The following is a 24154-nucleotide window of genomic DNA, read 5'->3' as shown; positions in this document are numbered from 1 at the left end:
CCAAGCTCCCTCGCTGCATCGCTGGTTGGCTGTGTGTGTTTTGCCATTAGTTATCACTTGCTCTCTACAAAATGGGTTGGAACAGTGTTTCAGGCTTACAGCTAGAACTGACTTCCTTTTTTGTTTGCTTGTTTATTGACTGTGCATTGTGACATCAGGCAAGGAATCGTTCACTGAGTTTGGTGGTTGGTAGAATTGTACAAATGCAGCGACTGTAATAACGCTTGCTGTGTCTGATGAGCAGGGAGAGTGACCTGTTGAAGGATGGAGTGAGTTCAAACCCCAGCGCAGAGGAGCAGGACCTGATGAGAGAAGAGGCTCAGAAAATGAGCAGCGTTCTGCCCACCATGTGGCTGGGGGCACAGAACGGATGGTGAGCTGTAAATGTTTGTTCCTCATTGCCCAGCACACTTCTGCACGTGTATGGTCAGAATTCAAGAAATCTGATGACCGTGTTTCTGATCCTAGTGTGTACGTCCACTCCTCTGTGGCTCAGTGGAAGAAGTGTCTCCATTCTATAAAGCTGAAGGACTCTGTGCTCGGCATAGTGTGAGTACCATACGTAAAGATAAAAGACGGATGTACGTTGGGCCATTCATTCATTGCCAGCCTGCGTTTTCACTCTCATGTTGCTACATTTTTTGAAAAAGTAACGGATGGTTGTAGAAAACATTTGTTTCTCTCCCACAGGCATGTGAAAGGCCGTGTACTGGTGGGTCTTTCTGATGGCACTTTAGCCATTTTCCACAGAGGAGTAGGTGAGGGGAGGCACACTTTTTCACATGAACAAGCCATATCTGCCTGATGGGGGCTTTCTCTGTAAATACGACTGTATAACTCCTGACTTCCTGTGTTTGTGTCAGATGGACAGTGGGACCTGACCAACTACCATCTGTTAGACTTGGGGAGACCACATCACTCCATCCGCTGTATGACTGTAGTGCACGATAAGGTCTGGTGTGGCTACAGGAACAAGATCTTTGTGGTGCAGCCCAAAGCCATGAAGATAGAGGTATAATAAGACTTCGCCCACACTCATTTCCTTTAATGCAAATGATTCAGTTTAGAATTCTGCACAGGCAGGAAACCAAGACCTCAACCTGACCTGTACCCACACCTTTCAAACCGGACCCAACTGAAGCTGCCTGGCACTACTGAATTTCAGTGTCCTCCCCCGGATCACTGGGGATTCAGTTTGACTGCTAGCTTTTCAGGCTAATACAACTCACAAGCTATGTTCCATCTCTCTTCCAGCTTCACAGCTGGCATTGCGCATCTACATGCGACACTCGACATTCAGCGACGCCTGCGATTGGCAGTCAGAGTTAGACAGAGAATACTCTCATTCAGTACGTCAGGTTGCTGAACTCCGGCTCAGTCAGAAAAGGTCGTTTTGTTTGAGGCAGAAAAGGATTTTGTTGTGTGATAGTAGTTTTGCTCTTGAGCCACGAGATGTCTTTCCTGCACTCCTCTTACACTTGTCCATATGTCCATGTTCTCCTCTCCTTTGCAGAAGTCGTTCGACGCCCACCCTCGTAAGGATAGCCAGGTACGTCAGCTGGCCTGGGATGGCGACGGTATCTGGGTGTCCATTAGACTGGACTCCACCCTCAGGCTGTTCCACGCTCACACCTTCCAGCACCTTCAGGATGTCGACATCGAGCCCTACGTCAGCAAGATGCTGGGTTAGTTCACTCTTTTTTCCAACAAGATTTCTGCAAGGATCCATCCTCAGTATCCAAACAGGGAAGAAACTTGTCAGGAGCTGACAGACTTTTGTTCCTGACTTAGATTTGGTTTTTATACCCTTTTCTCAGGTACGGGGAAACTCGGCTTCTCATTTGTTAGGATCACAGCTCTCATGGTGTCAAGTAATCGTCTGTGGATCGGCACTGGAAATGGAGTCATCATCTCCATCCCTCTGACAGAGAGTGAGTTACATTTTTTCAGCCATGCATCTCCATGTACATCCATCCACTCACTACAAGCCACTAATGCCCAATATTAAGACTGAATATTTGATTCTGCTATTATAGCGGATGAATTCAACAAGAGTACCACATGAGTTACACATAATCTGAGGAATGAAACAAAGTGCATTCTAAATGCGGTGGATTGGAGTGTGGAGAGTTTGGATTTGCTCCTACATTCCTGTCTCTCTGTCACTGCAGCCGTTCCATCAGCAGCCAACAAGGTAACCAAGGCAGCAGGTAACCAGCCAGGAAGTGCAGTCCGTGTCTACGGTGATGACAGCAGTGACAAAGTGACGGCCGGGACATTTGTTCCGTACTGCTCCATGGCTCACGCTCAGCTCTGTTTCCATGGCCACAGAGATGCTGTCAAGTTCTTCACAGCTGTCCCAGGTAACAGCCCAGGCTGCATGCTCCTGTGTTTGAGCGTTTTATTTCTGTTATGTCTGAACTCTGCTATCAAACACTTTGGATTTTATCACATATTTTGGACATATCAAATCTCTCCTTTGGGGGATATTAGTTTTTAATTAAAAAAGTTGGGTTAAGTTATAAAACATTGTCCTTTTAGTTGCTGCTGCCATACATATGCAAAATTAATTTTGTGCAATAGCAAATGACACTATCAGCAGACCATCTATACTTTATGCGTATAAACTGTAAAAAACCTGTTTGCTCCTCATATTATGGGATGTAGATTAAAAAGTGGTGAGCCAGAGAGTTGAGATCTCATTTAAACAGAGTGTGCTGAAGAGGGTCTGGACCAGAAAAACACAATCTGTACTAGTTTGGTGTTATTTACAGTTTGTGGCTCTGTGCTCTCAGGTCACACAGCTCCATCTGCGTCCTGTGGAGGAGAAGCAGCAGGTGACAAGGCAACAGATGCCACAGCTCAGGAAGGAACCAAGTCCATGCTGGTGATGAGCGGAGGAGAAGGCTACATCGACTTTAGGATGGGTGAGTTTGCTACACGTAACAGATAAAAACATCATTGTAATCCCTGCGGCAGGTCTACAGACAAGTGCGATGTCTCTGTGTACAGGTGATGAGGATGGCGACACGGAGGAAGGCGAAGACCCTCCCATGAAACTGCAACCCTTCCTGGCTAAAGCCGAGCGCAGCCACCTCATCGTCTGGCAGGTCCTGAGCAGCGAGGACTGAACTCTGACCTCAGCATGCCTGAGGCCTGATTTGCCTTTTCTCTCAACTCTGTTGCCATGGAGGAGGAGTTCAGGTGGACGACTCCCCTCCACAGGCATGAGTTTAATCAGCACTTTTTTCTTCCTCAAACCTGATCAAACAGAAACAAGCAACAACTGCTCTGAGATCTGACTCAGTGGTAAAGTGGACTGGAGCAGTGAAAACAGATTCACACAAACTGCATGTCGTTTTATTATTAGTCATTTTCTCTTATTTGTTCTATTTTTAAAGTTTTTTTTATTTTCCAGATTTGAATTTCAATCTGTTATAATGCCTCTCTCTTTTAATATTATTTGAGCTAAAGCTCTTATTGAATACAGAACTTTGAACTTTTTTTATTATATTTGCACAGCAAATACAATGAATTTTCCCCCTGACGTTTCCAGGTTTCTTTCACTCAGTTCAGTTATTGTGTGCCCATGCTGGACTACCCTTGATGCTAAATCTGTTGGTTGAAAGACAAAATAATCACCTGTGAGCTCCCCTGTTGCCCTTCAATAATGTAAGCTTGGGACAGGCGTGTGGGAGCCAGTCATATGATTCCTGATATCCTATGTCATGTTTTTCATCCTTTGAGAACTCAGCTTTTGATTGTATGCAAGATGAATTTAACTAATCGCTAGTTGTCCTTAGATCAGGATGTGTTTAACTCGAATGCAATACATCAGATTCATCTGCTTAGTATTTGTTTGAGCAGAGAATGGCCCCGTATTTATCTTATCATCAAGATGTAATGATGGAAGCCCTGTGATGCTTCTCATGCGTGTCTGATTTTCCAGTCACAGAGCAGCTACAGGCACAAATCTTATTTTTCTGAAAAATAAATACCAATATTTTGGAAAAAACGGATTTGTTTGATAACACAGTTGCGCTGTTCTCAATGTATTCCCATAATCCTCAAAGACCCTTCTGACCACCTGAATGAAAAATATTCCATCTACTACATATTATAAAAGATTGTAACCTGTTTCCGATTTTGGCAATACCTTCGGAGCAGCGCTAAGTGTTGTTATATTAGCTCCTGGGTTTTTAGCCATGCTAGCAGCATGGCTGTATGGATGGAGGTGTCTGTCGACGTGCGCACCACATTTGGTGCGGTTGTCTCAACAGCTAATTGATGAAAATTTGTTAAGGCATTCATGTCCCCCTCAGAATGAATTTATAACTTGTTGATCATCTAGTGCCATCATCAGGTCTAAATTTGATCTTTTCTTACACTTTCACTCATGTCACTGTCTTATGACCGAACACAGGGACATCTGCCTCAGCTGTACTCAGTGGTAGCGTTAGCACGCTAACATGCTAAACTAAGATCATGAACATGGTAAACATTATACTGTGCTAGCATCGCAGAGTTGCTAGCTTTGGATAGAGACTGTTCGTCCCGATAAAAGATGGCTGGGTCATTATTTTTCAGAAAATCTGATGTTTAGCTCTGTAATTTGAACATAATGATAATACATAATCAGCACAAACTGAAGCTTAACTTACCCACTGGCCAAATTCCATTCATAAAACCTGCAATTATGAAATGAAAAGTGGCAGCAGCAGCTGCTACATACTGTAAATCCCACCTTCCTCACGTTAGTTTTGATTGCTATGCTGAAAGTTTGACAGACCTGTATTTAATCCAATACTCCACGAGGTGTCTGTCAGCCCTCTGCTCAGTCTGCCCACCAGCTCCAGCTTGTTGACACTTAAAAATATGCCTTAGGTATCAAGGGTTGAAAGGACTGACTTGTAGGCTTTTCAAGTGTGACAAAGTACTTATTTTTGCTCGAAAGAATGTTGTTTGTTACCAAAGGACAAAGAATTAAAGATGGATGGTTGACCACATGCTGAAACAGTACTAGTGTCTCATCTAACAGGGCACCTTTGAGCAGCATACTTGCGTCTGCCTCCATGTAGATAACATGCAAGTTTTTGTAACAGAAATCCTGGTGTATAGATAAGATATATTTTTTGACTTTCATATTAGGAAATTGAAATATTTTCAGGGTGTGAGAGAGGAGAATGTGCTGGACCTGTTCTGTGAGAGGATATAACAAGCGGCCACGCTGAGGATTATCTAACCCCCCACCCCCATTTAATCCTTATCTTGACATGTAGAGGTCAAAATTCTAACACTGACATTTTTGGTTTTGGTGCACTGTTCTGCCCCCTTTGTACAAGATGATGATGATGTTTATTTGAAGTTGTCAGTGACATCCCCACCTGATGGAAAACTGATTATTTTAGAAAATGTTTAAATCTATTTTTCTCAACTTTTTTTTTTTTTTTTTATTTAGTGTCTTTGACACTGAACTCTTGCAGTACAGTGTAGAAGATGTTCATTTGAGTGTATGTCTGCCCTCTGTGCACCAGCACACTGCTCTGGTATGTTTTTTTTTTTTTTTTTTTTTTCCTCCTCTTTGTATTGAACAGTATCAGAAGGTGTGTGTGTGTGTGTGTGTGTGTGTGTGTGTGTGTGTGTGTGTGTGTGTGTGTGTGTGTGTGTGTGTGTGTGTGTGTGTGTGTGTGTGTGTGTGTGTGTGTGTGTGTGTGTGTGTGTGTTAGCCATTGCAGTATTTATTTACAATGATTGAGCCTTTGCAATTCAGAATGTATCTTTGTACATTGAATATGAATATATATATATATATATATATGACTACATGTGTATGAAACATGACAATGGCTTGGGTTTAATGTTTTGACAACAGTTGTTGCTGTTGAAATGATATGAATTTGTTCTGTAGGGGTTAACCTTACTCAGCTATGCACTATGTCTGTGAGGGGGAAGGAGTTGGGGGGGCTGTTTTTTTTTTTTGTTTTGTTTTTTTTAAGTAGAAACCCTGCAGCCTGTCCACAGACCCTGATGCAGTTCAGCTCTAATGCAGGAAAAAGTCAAACTGAAGTCAACAACTGGGCAGCTTCGTCCCACCACAGCGTGATGGAGAGTCTCGCCCTCCTCCACAGGTCTGCATCACCCCTCTCATCTGCATACGCGTGTCATTAACTTGGCAGGGACTTGCTTTCTTCCCGGGTGGCAGTACACACACCATCTTGTACTTCTACAGCATCTCTAGCCTTACTTATTTTTAACAGTCAATTAAAGCAACTTTTGTGGGCGAGTTTTGTCTGCCTGTAATTTTTCCTCATCAGAAATGATCCACAGCTCGTCTAAGATTTTGGGGTGCACTTAAGAGCTGAAGCTTTTTTTGGCGTCTTTGACTCCAACCTTGCAGCGCCTCAGTAAACTCACCAGTAAACAATCTGACCCACCAAAGACATGTTTCAGAAAGCAACATTACCAGTTAAATCAGGCTTACATCACTAAACTGCAGTCTAACGTAGGATACTTATCCCTGCAGACCAGCCTGCTGTTGGTCAGGTTCAGTTTCACTTCAGGCTTAACCAGAGTTACAATCAATCTGATGGACTGAAACAGTTTTCACCAAATTTCTCCTCATGTTGCTCCAGTCAAACTGTGTCTAATTCTGACATGCGCTGCCCTTACTGCTTTATATCTGACCAGCTGTTTTCTTAACCATACAAGTACCTGCACAGCAGATTCCAGTCAATGTAGGTGCTTTTAAAAGCAATGCAGTTCTAGTAAAGCTAATAAAATAACTTCAACCCATGGCATGGCATAATAAGCAGTATTTTCACCGTTTTCTCTTTAAATGTCTGTAAATAAAATGAAAAACTAACCCACAGTATTGTATGTCTATTAAAATACAAGAGGATCACACATCCAATCTGGAGGCATTTAGGGTGCAGGATCTTACTTGATGCTTGAAAGGGGTTGAGTGTAACATTTTACACATTTTATACATTCATTTTCAACACGTACCATACAAAAAAAGAATTGCTGCTAAAAGTTCTCTGTCCCTTCGTTTACGGTGCCTTCTACATAAAGCCGTACTTGTCTCAGCTCTATATAGATAGTGTACTGCATTGATTAATTAAGGGAAATTGCAGCACACTATAACTACAAAATGTATTTTGCTTTTGATTGGCAGATGTCATCTCATGTTGAATTTCATGAATTTCAGTCTCTTGGGCAGGTACAGTCAGTATCACCCCCACAATACCACCTGATGTTGTAATATAACTGCATCATTTAACACTAGGTGGCGTGCTTGAACTACCCTGTGATATCGTTTTCTCAGTGACTTTACTGGAAGGACAGAAGCACCCCTCCCCTGCCTGTGATTGGTCCACCACTGTTCTATTCAAGGCGGGTTTGAGGCCCGTTGAATGAGCCTGAACTGGTGCTTAGCAGGATGAGAGACAGATAGAGAGGCTTTAATCTCTTCCCGAGCTCTTAGGAGAAAACCTGGCTGTGATGGATCACAGTCATGATAGTGGAGTAGAAGGTTAAGTAATGGATACATGGAACACTACTGTATGCCTGGGGTACTCAAAGGTCAGAGAATATATATTTTTTACCCTTACGATTACATATCCTTTAACTGCTGTCAGAGATCATCATAAAACCCCAAGACAAGCAACTGCAAACCACTGAGCATGAAAGACTATTCTTGAATGTAAAAAGCATTAATTTCACGAAATAATCTAAAGGAATAGTTTGACATATTGGGAAATCAAAGTATCAAGGTTCACAATGAAATGAGGGTTGTAGTCCTGCCATGGTACATGTATATGGAACATAGAGATATTTAAATTAGAATAAACATATATATAATTATTTATGTATGTATACATATCTGTACGCATATACCATATACACCCAGAAAGCATGTACAGTACAGTGGGCTACGTGCAGTCGTCTGGTGGTGCAGCAGCAGATACTTCTGTAATGCTTGGCTTACGACAGCAGGGTGAACAGGCTGTGGCTGGGGTGGGTGTTTTCTTTTAGTGTCCTAAATATATATATATATATATATATATATATATATATATATATATATATATATATATATATATATATATAGCCAAATACAAACATCAGACAACAAGACAACCAACTATACACATATAACGGCAAATTGCGGCTACCTACAGTGGGAGCAAAAATAAGATTGTTACACACCCACTGCTCCAAAATAAAAACCAATAAAAAGATTCCAAAAACAACGCTTTGTTTACTTCTTGTTCTCCTCTCATGATAAACCACTGAAACGTAGCAGTAGCACAAGTATAGAAAGGTTATAATATCGGTTACATAACTATATTTAGCTAACGCTAGCCATAAGCTGCCGGTCATGCCTGACCAAGACTGTAGCTGCAGAACCTTTGTGGGCTGAAATGAGCAAAGGTGGGCTTTATAGCTTAGCTACTCAACGCTTCACTTGAAAGAGGAAGAAGTTATTTCACTTCTAAAAAGTTGCACAGTCTCACTTTAAGATTATTTTGCAGTAAACAGGTTCTTAACTGTGCTATTCACTAAACCCTCCAGAATAAAAGCATCCAAACATTTGGGACTCAGCGGCTCACGTTAGAAAATTCAGGGCTGTAGCTCCTGCTGAGAACATCAAGGTCATGCTGTCTGGATTTTCTTTTCATATAGCTAACAACTTGCATCCTTTTTAACACTCCATACCATTGTGTGTAGTCTGAATAAAGGGCAGAAACATTAGTACCAGCCCGGCTAGCATGAGAAAAATCTATTCTGCCAGTTTGCATAACCTAACTGTACCACTTTACAGTCTGCTGTGCCGTTATGTAAGATAGCCAGATGGTGACTCCAGGGTTGTAGGGGTGGGGGTGGGGGTTATCCAGGTCCCACCACAAACACGACTTCTTGGTCTTGCTGAGGAAACTGCTGCCCAGGATGCTCCCGCTTAACTGACCTACTAATACCACTAATACCAAATGTCTGTTTACAGTAACACCGTGTTCCTCTGAGGTAAAGTCCTGGAAAGAACATGCTGTAAAATGAGGCGTGTGTGTGTGTTTGTATGTTTGATCTTGTATATTTAACAGGTCACATGGCCGAAATAAGGTGGATGCTGACTTTGCCAAATGCCACATTTTTACCATGACAAGGCAGAAAGGTAGAAATCGCTGCTCACAGGACATTCACCCCCTCCCAGAGGCAGATTTGCTGTGGTGCATCTATTCAGCATGAATCACTGCAAACTCACGAATGCACACACACCCTCAGGGAGAAACAACACACACCTTTGAGCTGTGTTTACACAGCCCGCTGTCTGCGTCGCGTGTCACAGGCCTCGTCTGCGCTGTCATCTCAGCTGGCCCGGCACAGTCCTCCCTGGTGCAGGATGAACACACAGCTGGAGTCCCTCCGATTCACACACATCGTCTATTTCTGTCCCCTCACCGCTCCTCTCACTCTCTGCTCTTGTTCCTCTTTGTCAGCCCATGTCTTCCCTTCTGTTTTTTGTCCTAATATGATGTGAGGACCCCCTTCCCTTGACAATCATCTCTGTCATCAAAGGGTTTCTCTCTCTCTCTGTGAATGCGTGAGGGGGAAACTCTCAGATCACTTAGAGCTGAGCTGACAGTGTATGTGAAGCTATCAAGGCTGATAAAACTCCAGCTCCAGCACGCATCTTTGTTTTGTCTTCATTAACCTCCAACATAAAAAGTTCTGTCTGAGTGCATATGGCCTGCTCTCCATTTCCAGTCACCCTGATGCTTTGACCTGCTGTGTCAGGGCAACACACATCATATGACACATAACTAAACACACGCACACACAAACACACGCTGCACGTTGCAGAGACACGGATCATACATACTTGTTTCTATTTTACCAGCCAGCAGCCCTCTTTTGGTGTAGGATATCTTCATGGTCATATATGCCATGTTAAACCAGATTTGTTAAAGGAAAATATGCCCTTTTTGATAACATTTTCATGTCTGCCTTTTAAATATGAAGCTACTTCCAGCACCTGGTTAGCTTAGCTTGACAGGATTGATTTTTTTTGTACCCTACTCAGAGCCAGGCTAGCTGTCTCTCAGTTTCCAGTCTGCTAAACTTAGCCAACTTACTGTTAGCTGCAACTTCTGAGAAATCTTCCTGAATTTAATTAAAGAGCTACATAAAAAGACAAAGGAAGGGAACGCTAGAGGAAGATTCTTAGCAGCAAAAGGGATTTTTACACAACATGGCAACTCAGAACTCTCTGATTTAACTCTGGCAGGGAGGGCAAAATTTCAGATGTTTAGTGCTTTAATGTATGATTGTAACATAGATCAGAGTATGGATATTTTCTATGTGAATTAATAGGAAGCACTTCAATAGGATCATGCTATGTCAAGGCCATAGGAGTGCACAGAGTGAAGATGCACCATTTTCAGCCTTTCATTATGGAAAATGAGGTCTAAGCAATTACATTATCAAAGATGATAACAGAACGTAGTGTTTATAAAAAAGATCTACAGTTGTGATCATATGTGCACTATGTGAAGTAATAAAAGATTAGTTCAGTATTGGATTAAAAAAATGCTATAATTTATTTATGTTTCTACTCAATTTCAATCAATTTAGAGATTTATTTTCACTGTGATGTTGTAAAACAATCAGCCTGAGACATTAAATAAAAGCAAACTTCAACAATGTGTTATCAAATTTATTATTTATGACAAAAAGTCATTGTGTGTGCAGAGCAGCTTTGTATGATGTAATGCAGAACAGTGGAACATAGTTAATTGCACCGAACAAAACGTTGATTATCTCGTATGTGATTTTGGAAATGTTTGCCACATATCTGGAAAATCTGCCATGAGTAAAACAGGTGAGACCTGTCTGATGGGTGCCTACAATACCTGATGGTGTTTTAATACAGTAAATGTGTTAGAACTGAATGAATTATCCTGTATAATGCCATAATGAGCATGCTGTCGATTTGCAAGTTATTTTGATAGACAGGAAAGAGTGAATAACTGTCACACTACTGTTCGCTGGAGACAGAGAGGATTTCAATACCACTCCTCACTTCAGATTGGTTAAATTACCAACACACCAAAGTCTGTGAAAACTAGTCATCCTTTTTCAGGGGCCACTATTTGGGGATGGACTGCTAAGGGGCCTCCTACGCCTCCCCTGCTGCCTTCACAGAAGAGCCGACGCCGGACAGCGAGTGCAGCCTGTCCTCCCTCTGTCTTGTGGATCCCCTGTCTGGTGCCATGAACACTGTCAGGATGGATGAGCCTGAGCACTCGCTCCATTCTTTGCCCTCGCTGCTGCTCGTCTGTCAGCCCGTCTGCCCGTCTCCCTCGCTCTCCGTCATCCTCAGCCCTCGTCTTTCTTCCTTCAGAAAGTGGAGATCCATCCTGAGCGCTGTGAGGTGAAAAGTTGACGTTGGTTCTGCGTTAACAAAACGTGAAGTGCCCTGATGAGATGAGACGAACAGACAGGAAAAAAAGGTGAGAAAGGGAAAAGAGACAGAGATGTATTTTGAGAAGCAGGGCCAGAGGGTGAGATGAGTCACCCTGTCCTCCCAAACACACTGGGCTCAATGGGGTCTGCAGACACACACACACACGTTTCTATCGCTACCCTTGTGGGGGCACTCTATTGACATAATGCATCCTTGCCCCTTAACCTAACCTTAAACTTATTCTAACCCTAGCCCAAAGTTTTCACCCTTTAAACACACATACACACACCAGTTTAGCCTCTCCCACACGCCACCCTTACTCTCTTGCTCCGCTCTGCACTCAAACCGTCGTCCATGCTGGGGTGCACACGCTTGAAAGCACAAGAGCTGCACTCAACCTGCCAGCTGTACAAAGTGCTATTGTCATGCTTTGCCCTGCGCTGTCAATCACAGTGTGACTGTGACCAAGTGTAATGATGATGCACCGCATGACCACGAAGCTCAAAATATTACATCTGGCCAAGTCCCTGTGATTAGCAAACATGAGCCTCTTTTCAGCCACATTAAACTGTGAATATCATTCTATTGAGTCTAATCCTCTGGCAGATTTTTGGCTGTAAGTTACGTAACACACACCGGGGGGCAACTCTATCACAGACAGCAGCATCACATCACGTGCGGTGCTGTATGTCCTCACGGGGATGCTGTCGAGGATAGATCGCGATAGATCTACTGATCAGCGCAGGTCCTCAGGCTGACTGGAGAGAGACACAGAGTCACTAATGTATCCACTCATTTGAACCCTGGATGCCATCACCCCCACCCTCGTCCTACAGCGCTGCACGCTGTCAACACTACACACCGCAGAGACTGGTCAGAGGCAGCGCAGCGACCCACAACGGATGCCCTTCATAACGCCTGGCTCTGAGGCAGTTATGGTTCAGGGGGAAAAAAACCAAAAGTGCGCTCGACTTCCTGCTTTGTTTGGTATTCAGTGCCTTCAAGGCCTCTGTGAGGCTGGTGTGTGTTTTTTATGGGCTTTGCCTTCACACGGAGGTGTTGCTGCAACCTGCAGGGAGCACTGCTGTGTTGGAAGTTAGGATGGAAGAGAAGAAAACAAGCTCTCTCTTTACCTCCGGCCCGCAGACCCTGGAGACACACTCCTCTCAGCCAAATACTCAGTGTGTGTGTGTGTGTGTGTGTGTACCTGGCCTTCCTGTCTGGCCCTTTGCCTTCTATCCTCCCGGTCCACTGCTTCAACTTCCTGTGTCCTTGATTAGTCTCCTTCAGTGGGTAAGAAAATATTGTGGTAGATCCTGGAATAATCAGTTTGGGAATCTATAAAACCTCAGGTCTTGACCAGCTGCTAAACCCCTCCCCTGAACAGCAATTGTCCAATCAGAGATTAGCAAATCTAACACCAGCACAACAAACCTGTCCATCAGTTTGTGTTCCCCCACATGTTGAAGCCATTATATGGAGCTCTAACAGAGATAATAAAGCGTCTGGAGGGTTTTCTTTTAGCTTTTCTAAAGCCAAAAACACAAGAAAAAAAAAAATGCGACAAATGGTGTGTTAAACAGTGTTTATCTGCTCTAAAATAAGCTGTAATTGTTAGCATGATCAGCCAACTAGCTTACTACCAACAATGCTAACCAAGTGACACTTCCGAGACCAAAGAGCACATCATTTACTACCTCTCTATATTAGTTAGTATGGTTACAGGCTACGTAAATACAACAACAGTCCAGCTCAGTATGCGACGCGTACAGCCACCGTGTAAAATGTCCTCACGGTGTAGAAGCTGTTCCTGGATGCTGTCAGGGTTTAAGCTAATGGCTAATGTTAGCATGGAAGCTTGCTCAGTTTGCTTACATTTGTCAAACACATTGGTTAGTGCTCACTAACACTACACTGCTACAGCATCCAAACAGGGTGACGCTTGAATGAATCTTACATTTTTCTTATATTTCTAGGACCAACAACTGTAGCTCTACAGTGAAGTACAACAAGCGTTTCTCTTTATTCCCACAGCTTCTACATGGATCTGCACCTAGTGAGGATGCTGACTTTTGGCCTCAATCTTGAGTGCAACATCAGTACCTTTTTACAGGGTTCTCGTTTTAAAATGAGTCAGCTGAAAACATTAAAAAGTCAGCTGGAGATGCAGTTTTCAGCCAACTCATGGAGCTAACGTGAGCTCAATTAGCTCCAGCTGATCAAATCTGCCTGCCACAGTCCTCATTTCAGCCAAAATTGACTGTCCAAAGCCGGCTTTTGTCTACCTCTGTCTGCCACACTGATCCACGGTTTTAAAAATTACTTACTTCAAGCAGTAAATCTGCCACATTTATGGGTGCTATCATTGTAAACTGCATTTTGTGCAACATAAGAATTGAAAGCTTGACAGGCGTAGCGACAATAACTAAGCGGGCTAAAGAGCTGTCAATTATCAGCTGACTAGACAAATCATTTCAGATGAAAATGCTGAATTTCAACTCCCTGTTTATTTCTTTAGATCACATCCATCTGTTTGCCAGCATTAAGTGAAATGGCTGAAGATGACTGTTACACTTGCCTGTGAACAGGCCTGCGTGCTCTGACAAACAGATGCTCTGTCACTTTTGAAATGAACCCTGTAGGTATTTGTGAGCTCTGTGAGATCAGGATTATTTCAACACCAACAGTTTCTCCTGTTTCCTTTTTCAACTGCAGTCTGAAGGTCAAAAACAATGCGTTTGTTTAGAAAACAGCGTGCAACCTTTAGGATAAATCTTCTGCATATGTCATCAGAGAAAGACATTTGAATGGTTGTCTGAGGTGTCTTGATCTTCCATGAATGTTTGGTGTAAGACAAGGAAAATGGTATCACGGTGTATATACTCCAGTGCAGAACTGCGTGGAAAATCAGTTTTTCAGTCTGGCCGGAGGGAGCTGAGCATGACCGCAAGCTCTGAATCAGTAAAGAAATAAGCTAAGGGAGACTGACAGGTTAATCGATGTGAGCAACCTTTGATTTTACAGCGAAGCTCTTCTTATAGCACTGTAAATAAAGTGGAGCCTTGTGGATACTAGATGATCCTTGCGGAGTTAAGACAATACACCGTCATTTTCAGTCGCATGTTTGCCTGCTGACTCACAGTAATGCCTCGCTTAACTGATTGGGAAATGTTACGAGCCTTTTTTTATGCTCCTGTATTTTAAGCGATGCCTGTTTGAGCTCCGGTTTACGCAGAATGTAAGCCTCTTTAAAATGTGTGCAGCGTTTCATGTGCACTGCACTGCCCAGCATGTTGGGGGAGTGATCTGAAGTTTTCCCAGCTTGAGACAAAAAAAAAGTAGTTACTCCTCAGTATATGATATGCCTTACATCCTAAAACAGTACACGAATGAGGTCAAATAGTGGAAAAAGCATTTGCAGATGGATTGAGATGCAGCTTTATGTACACATTTACTTTGCTTTACTCTGTTAGAGGAGAAAATATTAATAGTAGTTATGTGCTACTTTTTAATAATTAACCTCCAACACTCGCTTTGAGGCGGTAAAGTGTTTTAAGTTTTAGCTCTTTGAATCCATCACTAATAGAGTGTCTACAGCCCAGAGCTAATGCTTTGCACAACTCTGACCCACATAAACACACTGAACTCAAATCAGCATTTTGAGCCACTACGTAATCACTTGCCCAGAGTTGGAAAAATGTGTTATTGACCCATGAGCGAGTCCAAAACTCATCATTTATATTAACTGCTCTGTTGGTTAAGAGCAGCTCTGCTGACCAGCTCTGCTGACGGTGATACGTAGCGCTCTGAGCCAAAGCTTGATGTTTGATTCCCATTCAAGACCTCGAGGTCCTGACTCTGGAGGAAAGTAATGGGAGCCGCTGGCCTCAGTTTCGCCATGACCCAGTTCTGTCTGCATGTTGCCGGGACAGTGGTGGAGGAGAGGAGGATGAGTGGAGAGAGGAGATGGACGGATGACAAAAGTGACTGAGGAGAAAACAACATTGTGTTGCCTACAGAGTTTGGAGTTTGAATTAACACCAGCTTTTATCTCGTACTGTCTTACCTCTACAAACACGAGGAGATGATGAGGGATGTTAAGAGTTTTAACAACTTCAAACCATAAAAATGAATAAGTTACACATGACTCATTACTCCTTTCAAAAGATGTGACTTCAGTTAGTATTGTTGCAGCAGTTACTGTATTAATTTTCCTCAAACTGGCAACTGTTGTCCAATGCACTTCTTGTTAATAAAACAGAGGAGACTTTTCCACCTGGATACTCCAGAGAGTATTTAGACATTAAGAGTCTAAACCAGCTCAGTGTAAGTGAACTGAACCAGTGAGAGTCAGGTGTTTTTCTTCATTCTTATATTTAGAAGGCAGTATTTAGTGCATATTACTTCTGAGGGCTGTTGAAATACAAAACAAAGACTTTATTGACAAAAATGTTTAAAATCCTACCTGTCTGATCAAGAATTAAAAACAACTTTCTTTAAGATGAAAATAAAGAATATCACAAGGTTCTATCCTTTTTATATATGTATCTGATAGAGCTGTCAGTTTCCACCCTGCTGTTGCAGAACTTACAGTGCAGCTCAGTGCAGCACAGTTTGTAACAGTGTTGCCTTTTAATAATACCGATTAATACCATTTAACTAATTCACAAATGCCTAAATAAGCAATAATATGGCTTTATACAGTACTTGTCCCGATAAAAATAAGCATTAAATAACAAAAAATGTCTATAGTATACAAAGATGCACATTAATTTATTTTAATATAAACATAATACACCTTAAAGTGGGTGCATAATGTATTTATGGATTAATTATTGCTTTCAAATCATATAGAAGTTGCCCATTAGGCAGCTGGTCTGTGCTGTATCTCTCCTGTGTTAACCGTCTGTCTGCAGGCCACTGGTCTGGATCCCTGCTTCATTTGCATGATAAGAGAGGAGTGCACGATGGTCCTGAGATTGTTGCTGTGACGACGCAGAGGAGACATATGGTTCTTTCAGAGAATCCTCAGGGTGTCAGGATAGGTGGAAGCTCTCGCTGAGTCTGTGCACGGTTGGAAAAAGGAGTGAGGGAGATGTTTTTGTCTTTTTATGTAGCTGAGCTTCGTGACGCACATTAGAAATGTTTGCATGTACGTGTCAACAGCCCCCCCCCCCCCCCATCCTCAACCGATATGTATTGGCAAACAGCTGCCCAGAAATTTATGATTCTCCCTGAAAAAAAAAAAAAATCTCGCACAATGGAAGAGGAAGGCTGCACAAAATGAAATGTCTGTGCACACAACACAGTCAGGGTGATTTGTGTGGGAGGGAAAGTTGCCCACACTTCATTTGTGAAAGATTTTTGAAATGACTGAGGCGCTGTTGTTTGCTGCATTTGGACACAAAACAAACACTTTCCTATACAAATAACACTGTCTCTGCACTCCTTGTGCTGTTCCGCCTTAAACAAACCCTTATCATGAAAGTGCCTTTTTTTTTTTTTTTTTTTACCATCATACAAACAGATGCATGCTGCTGTTTTTCAAAGTCCACTGAGGGCAAAAACAATGCAGGGCCTGTGTTTGTGAGCAAGAACACGTGCCGCCCTCAGACTCAGAGAGCAGCTGGCAGCACCATCAAACATTCATGAGAGAGGTGGAAAGACTGTGAAGGACAGTGGAGACCCAGGGATACAGAAGGAGAGGCAGAGACGGACAGTGTGAGCTCACAAAGGTTAATGGGACTTATCTGCATTAACTTGGGCTGCTGTTGTTTTTTTGTTTGTGTGTGAGGTGGGTCGAGGTGAGCTGCAATCGAGTTTCTGTCACCGATGATGCTCCTGTTCTGTCCAGTCTGCAGCAGCTGCTCGGTTCAATACAACTGAGAGATACGAGCCAGCTTTACAGCTCTGTACAGCAGCTGGAAGAATGTTTTTCATGCGAACCCACTCCCAGAAAGTTCAGATGCAGTGTAAAAGGTTAGAATAAAAACAGAATCTAATTATTTGCATATGAACAGGGTTTACTAACAACTGTTGTACGGAGTGTCCCTGAGCCCAGGTATTAATCTCCTTTATCCAATCATGTGTTCACAAAGAGGTGAACCTCACTCCATCCTTGCTTGTGAGCGACTGAGCCTTTCCAGGATGATTCATACCCAATCATGATACCATCACCTGTTACCAATCAACCTGTTTACCTGTGGAATGATCCAAACAGGTGTTCTTGGAGCGTTCCACATCTTTCTCAGTCTGTTGTTGCTCCTGTTTGTAACGTGTTGCTGCATCAAATTCAGAATAAGCAGATATTTACAAAAATCAATGAAGTTGATGAGGTCAAACATTAAATATATTTACTTTGTTTGGTTTCAAATTGAGTATATGTCAGAAAAGATTAGCAAATGGTCACATTCTGTTTTATTTGTTGGTTTACATAACTTTTTTTGGAATTGGGATTATACTTCCTTCAGTTTCTGTCGATGGGAAAATCTAAACCCAAAACCCAAGTAATTCTGCTGATCATGTTGAAAGCATGGCCACGTGTATGTAAAAGAGTGGTAGCAGTTTTCACTGAGTCCAGATGTAAGTGCTGAAAGCACATATCACGTCGCACTTGATGCCACCTGCAGCTCCCGTCGTATTCACTCAGGATTGGTTCCAGTTTGAGAGCTGGCTGGCAAACATTGTGAGCTGTAGGAATGGCAGCAGACTGATGGATGACTTGACACCAGATGAAATAGCAAACAGTGAATTCTTCAGAAGGTGTGATTGACACTGGAAAGGAAAATAAAAGCTGCTCTGTCTGAAATCGTCTCTTCGATTGCCAGGGTCTAATAATGCATAAATTATTTTGATAATTTGATCAAGGTTGTGCATGACAAGCAGAGATGAACCTGCACTGGCAAATGGAGCAGCATTGGTTTTCTTTTTGAGAGGACTGAGCAGAAATAAGAAGAAATGGTTTTGAAGCTTTTGGTGTTTTTTTTTTGTGTGTTTTTTTTTCAATGATGTGAATTCTATGACAAACACACCCCATGCTGTGAGAATAAATGTGAATGGCCCCTTTCTTAGCTACCACAAAAGTATGAAAGAGGGTAGGTTTACTTTAGCTGTGTTTGACTTCTTTTGGCTCAGGATGACAAGGTAAAAGTACCACTGTGTTGTTAGTGGAATAAAAATCTGTAAAACAGACAGTTCAGGTCGTGTTACTGCCATGAAAGTGGTCATTTATAAAGATTCTTGATACTGACATTAGCATATTAGCATTAGTGAGGTGGCAGAAAAATGCTTATTGTCTCTAACGTTAAAGTCTGATGGTAGCTTGCTGCTAAAAGTAACAGTTGCTAAAGGTAAAAAAACATTTTTAAAATTGTATATTATCAGCTTTAATGGCAGAACGTGTTTAGGCACACCTAGACAATAAATGAAACAATAACGACATGAAATTCGTACTGTGGTCAGCCTTCATTGGCTGACTAATGGAGTTTTATTCATAAGACTGCACATGTTGTACACACACTGTGACTTGTTCCCGGGCACCCTGCAGCTCTTCCCATTGGTTTACAGACCTGTAGTTTCCAGGAGTGAAATCTGCAGTTTGACCCTAACTGACCTTGTGTGCATTTGCTGAGAAGACAGGGGCAAACACCCCCCTCAATTTTAAGGACAGGACTAATTATTCTTAATTGATTTGCCTCGAGTGTTGTATTTGTGCTCCCTTTGCATTTTTAGCAGCAAACTTCAGTTTTACTGTCCCATATTTTCGGACAGCTGTTCCCTTTTAGAGTTTGGATCACGTTCACACATTGTAAATATTGTGGATAGTGTGTGTTTTGACTGAGATGAAACCCTTCGTGCAGCCTTGCAGTATTTCACACTGCTTACAGTATTTTCCTCTCACCTGCAGACTCTCCTCACATAAATGTGCTTCTTTTGTCTCAATATCACCAAGGACACAAGGGGGAGAAGGCCGCTGGCTGGCTACAAACCCACACTATTTTGGCTGTGGTGCGCTGGCCAGACTTTGATCATGAGTGCCTTGAAATAAGACCTGTGCCCTCCACAGGCCCGGAGAGGGAGGATTGAGGTCAGCTCGTGTGTGTGTTTGTGTTTGTGCTCGTCCACGGCAGAGAGAAGAACCTCTTAGAAAGTTAGGGCGATTAGCCGTGTTAGTGTCTGTGCTAATACTGGCCCATATCTGCCATTGATCCTCATCAGCCCATATGTTCCCAGAGAGGGAAGCACCAAAGCCGTTACGTACACTGACCAGGTTAAAGCTGTGTGTATTTACAGTTGTGCACTGCTATTTACAGTGTGAATGCTACTTTCTCTGGAGAGCCATGTATGGCACAGTACAGTAATAGGCCTAACACTAATACGGCTCCTTGTTTTGTCGGGCGTACAGCAGCATATGTACTGTACTTTCGCTACCAGGTAGCTGCCGTGCTGCTGGCTCTGGGACAAGGGCGTCTCTAATGGAGGTGTTCGGAGGGGATGATGATGACAAATGTTCTTACAAATCAGCTGTGACTGGGAACAGGGTGTAGCATGGCCTGTGTTATTACAAAAATAAAGTGTGTGTGTGTGTTTGCGTGTATAAGCCGTGCGTTTCATATTAGCCCAGATGGTCAAGATAGGCCTAGTTGAGCCCTATCTGTTCTGGCTGCCTGTGAAGCCGAGAGGTTGTCTCTCTCCCCCCATCTGCTCGTGCTCAGTGGAGTCTCCAGCCCGCTGCAGTAGCAGGGCAGTTATTAGCCGGCTGGGTCTCAGGGACGTCAGTAATTAAGAGATGAGATGGACTCGTGCTGTCCTCCAGGAGTCAGGAAACTGCTGCAGCATCCCAACCCCCCCCCACCCCCCCCACCCCCCCCGGCATCTGGGACCCGCCTTGCCTCCAACAACCATTCTGTTTATATAGCAGGTCAGAGAAAACAGGGCAAAACAGACTGAACAGGCCTGCAGTATCCTTAATCTCATTCAATGTGAACCACAGTTCATGCAGTTCATTTCCAAACCATCATCTTTTTCACAGATGTGTAAATTATTACATTTTATTATTCACATTTTATGCCAGCTGGACCACTCTTTCATCTGATATTTCACAGTCAGAACTGCATTAGAGTATGATAAAAAGTATTTGCTAATACAATACTCTGATGAAGATTGTGTGTTAAAAGAGTTACACAGGCGAACTGTGCTTGTACTATATTATCTTATACTAAATCTCAGGATGCATCATGCATGGAATGAGGATGGCAAATCTGCATCAGGGATCAACTCAGGGCCTGTATGGACATGAGGAGGACGGATTACAGTGACCAATATAATATAAAAATATATCCGCTCCTAGACCCAGAGTGACATCTTCAATTTTTTTGTTGTATCCACTATGCTGGTGAATGTTGGGATATGTTGTTTCATGCATTAAAGTTTCTGTTGTTTACTTGTCTGTCAGTACTTGATTAGTTGTTTTAGTGCTACTTTGTAAACCTTTAAACACCAGGATTATGGCAAGAATTGAGAATAATGTTCATTTATTAACAGCATTATTGAATCTGTATATTATTTACTCAACCTAAATCATCATGATGATTTCTTTCTTTTGTGGCTTCATGTAATGCTGCTAACCTTCTGTTATTGCTGTTTATGCAATCATCTGACTGTAGTAAATATCAGGCGACACCCTGTCAGCACCCACCTGAAAGTCACATGACACAATGTCAATGTTTGAGTAGCTGTTGCAAAAAAAAGGGTCAGAAATGTGAATTGCATTGTACTCTTACACAGGGCAACTTTAAATAAGATGGAATTAAAAGGAAGCAGTGTAAAAAAGCTCATGGCTATGATGCCCTAAAATATTCCCATGGCAACAATTGTGAAAGAACAAAGTGTTAGAAGAAAGATGAAGTTTAAGTTTGAGTTTGAGAGAACAGTCGGGTGAGTAGAGAAGAGTCATTTTTCTGGGAGAAGAGTGCGACGTGAGGGATTTCTTGAGCAGGTTCTCAGCCAATGACAGAATGAATGTAGCACCCAAAGGTGGGTGCAGTAAATCACAGAGATGGCAGTGTGCAAAGCGCCGTGTATTTTACTTTATCATCTGACACAGCGTTTGAGGCTAAAATCCACCTGCTGCTACAGCGTTCTTCCCCTGCTCTGTGCTGCGCGTCTCTTCATCTGCAGAGAGTTGCATCCACGCTAGTTAGCTGGACTTACAAGCTGGCTCGATAGTCCAACGCAGACAGATAGAAAATCCCGTCATGTCATGTTTCACCTTGCTCAAAGACGCAGAGTGGAGAAAGAGGAGCTGCTGCTGAATACACAAGCAGATATCAAGCATCGTGTAGAGCTGCAGGACAAAAGCTGCAGTCAGTCTACCATCAGCTCAGGGGGCTATTCTCTGCTAGGTTTATGAAAACAGTGACATCATTGACGCACATGATTACACAGCCAAAGATAAGATTTGAAAGTGTGACCTTCTGCGCATGTGCATCACCCCTTTTTTGACCCCTCAGCTTGAGGGCAGATTAGATGCTTGTTTATGATGTACAGCTGCCCCGCGTGCAACAAGGCTGCCTTTTAGTGAGGGCTTCTCTTGTATCTTTGACCTTTCAGCCTCAGCCCCACCTGACTTCCCTTCTCATTTCCTTTCCTAATTTGAGCTGCATCATATGAGGAAACCCTGTCCACATTCCAGTGGCCATGATGGTTGCCTTTTGGTGTGACAACACCTAATCTGTGTGTGTGTGTGTGCGCACAAGCTCACTAATGGACTTGAGAGCGTCACTAGGCTACCATGCTAAGTGGCATGTGACCCCCCCATATGCACACACACTCGCAGAGAGAGAAAAACAGAATCCTCAAGTAGCAGCTGCTAATGGAAGCATCCAGAAAGAAAAGACAAAAACATTTCATTATTTTAAAATCAGTGACTTTAGAATGGACACAAAGCTGATGGTATTCTCCATAAAAAGTTACATGGTCTAATGGAAGAGATGATGGACCCTACTGACCAAGTCCAACCATCTGTTTGGTCTCCTGGCATGCCAATCAGCCTATTAGTGGAGGGTAGTTACTGACAATAACATCTTCATTTGGCAACTAAAAGAGATTTCAGAATATTGGACTGTGTTTTATCTTCTAATTTTGATTCTGAGACTGCCATCCTGGTGTTCAGTGAGGTAAAATGACATTTACACGTATCAAGTTGTAGCAAGGAAACTAGATTTAACAATAATATCTTATTATTGCTACTTGTGGGCACAGCAGCTGCTATTTAGCCACGGTTGCACAGGCTCACGAAAAGAAAACTCTGGCAAATATCACAGTATATATAGTTGTACTTCATCTATAGGGGGACATGAATGTCTGTAACAAATTTCATGGCAATCCATCCAAAGATTGTTGAGACATTTCAATAAAATAGATAAATGTCAACCTCACAGTGGCTCAAGAGGAAAAGTCAGAGGATCGCCAGTCAGTAGGCTGCATCCTCTGAGAACTACAAATGTATGATGAAATTTGGTGACACACTTTTTACATGTTGAGAATTCTTAAGATAAATGAAAACCTGCTGGTTGCACTGGTCAGGTGATACTTAGGAGTCATCCTCTGGGGACCATGTACAAAACTTCCAGACAAATCCATCCAGTAGTTGTTGAGACATTTCAGTCTGGACTTACGGGGTGGACTGATCGAGAGACCAACAAACAAACCAGCACCCCTTGAGTTTTGCTGCTAGCATGCGGCTACATCAATTCACAATGACCAAGTTTCATCATTGAATTCAGTTGGCTCTTAGCAGGATTATACTCTCTATCTTGCACAAGAAAAACTAGATTTCATCATCCTAAATCCAGTATTATTTCTATAATTGATATTTTGCATTGCACTGATCAATAGGAAGCCAGTGCAGCCATTTGTTTGTTCTTCCCACTTGTCAATCAGCCTGTCATTCCCCGTGTTCAGTCCTCATCTGTTCAATGTTTCTAAATGTTCTTCTACAGGAGGCAGCCATATGATTTCATCTTTCCAAGACTTTTAGCGTCCATTCGGCTGTAATTCTTGAAACATTCACATGCTAGAAGTCCTCAGTCTATTTGAGGTATATGTGTAGGTTGGAATGGCGATCGGTCATAATATATTAACCTCTCTCAGCGCCTCAGGTCTCGCACACTCTGCACATGTAGGAGTGTGAGAGAGAGAGAGGGAGAAAGAAAGCGAGATATAGTGAAAGTGGGATGGTGTGTATGTCCATGTATCTCTTACATAACTTCTGACTTAATATGTCCACGTGGCCACAATCATCTCTCTCTGTCTGCCTCTGCTCGGCCATCACCGTGTATCCACCCGGATTTTAAATACAGATTCCAGCAGGATTACCTTAACACCCAGATCACTCCCCACAACACACACACACATACACACACACACACACACACACACACAAACACACACACACACACACACAACCTCTTCAGCCTCCCACCACATATTATCCCCACACTTTAATCCCAAATCCCCCCGAGGTCAATCAAAAAGTTCCAGGTCACAAAGTTATGACGCTGGGGCGAGCATGGTATCCTACTCTTCCCACTGGCTGAGGATTACACTGGCTGACAGAGAGGGGACTTGTCTCTGGTGGGGACAGTTGCTAAGGGTGAGATATGGTTGACTGAATTACCCTTCCACACA

General features: G+C 42.7%; 1 protein-coding gene across 3 annotated transcripts in view; it reads left to right on the top strand.

Moving 5' to 3' along the window:
* The window catches only part of spag9b (sperm associated antigen 9b), a 36899-nt gene extending 31372 nt beyond the window's left edge, over window positions 1-5527 (top strand). For all 3 annotated transcript variants that reach the window (XM_041962477.1, XM_041962476.1, XM_041962475.1), the window contains 9 exons: window positions 245-373; window positions 469-549; window positions 691-758; window positions 864-1012; window positions 1514-1685; window positions 1818-1931; window positions 2172-2363; window positions 2796-2927; window positions 3013-5527. In XM_041962477.1, the coding sequence (XP_041818411.1) occupies window positions 245-373; window positions 469-549; window positions 691-758; window positions 864-1012; window positions 1514-1685; window positions 1818-1931; window positions 2172-2363; window positions 2796-2927; window positions 3013-3131 (1156 nt within the window). In that variant the 3' untranslated portion in view covers window positions 3132-5527. The remainder of the gene's footprint in view (window positions 1-244; window positions 374-468; window positions 550-690; window positions 759-863; window positions 1013-1513; window positions 1686-1817; window positions 1932-2171; window positions 2364-2795; window positions 2928-3012) is intronic.
* The last annotated feature ends 18627 nt before the right edge of the window (window positions 5528-24154 follow it).

Source organism: Chelmon rostratus, chromosome 21 (genome assembly GCF_017976325.1).
Source record: "Chelmon rostratus isolate fCheRos1 chromosome 21, fCheRos1.pri, whole genome shotgun sequence".
NCBI lineage: Eukaryota > Metazoa > Chordata > Actinopteri > Chaetodontiformes > Chaetodontidae > Chelmon > Chelmon rostratus.
This window is presented reverse-complemented; position numbering and strand designations above follow the sequence as displayed.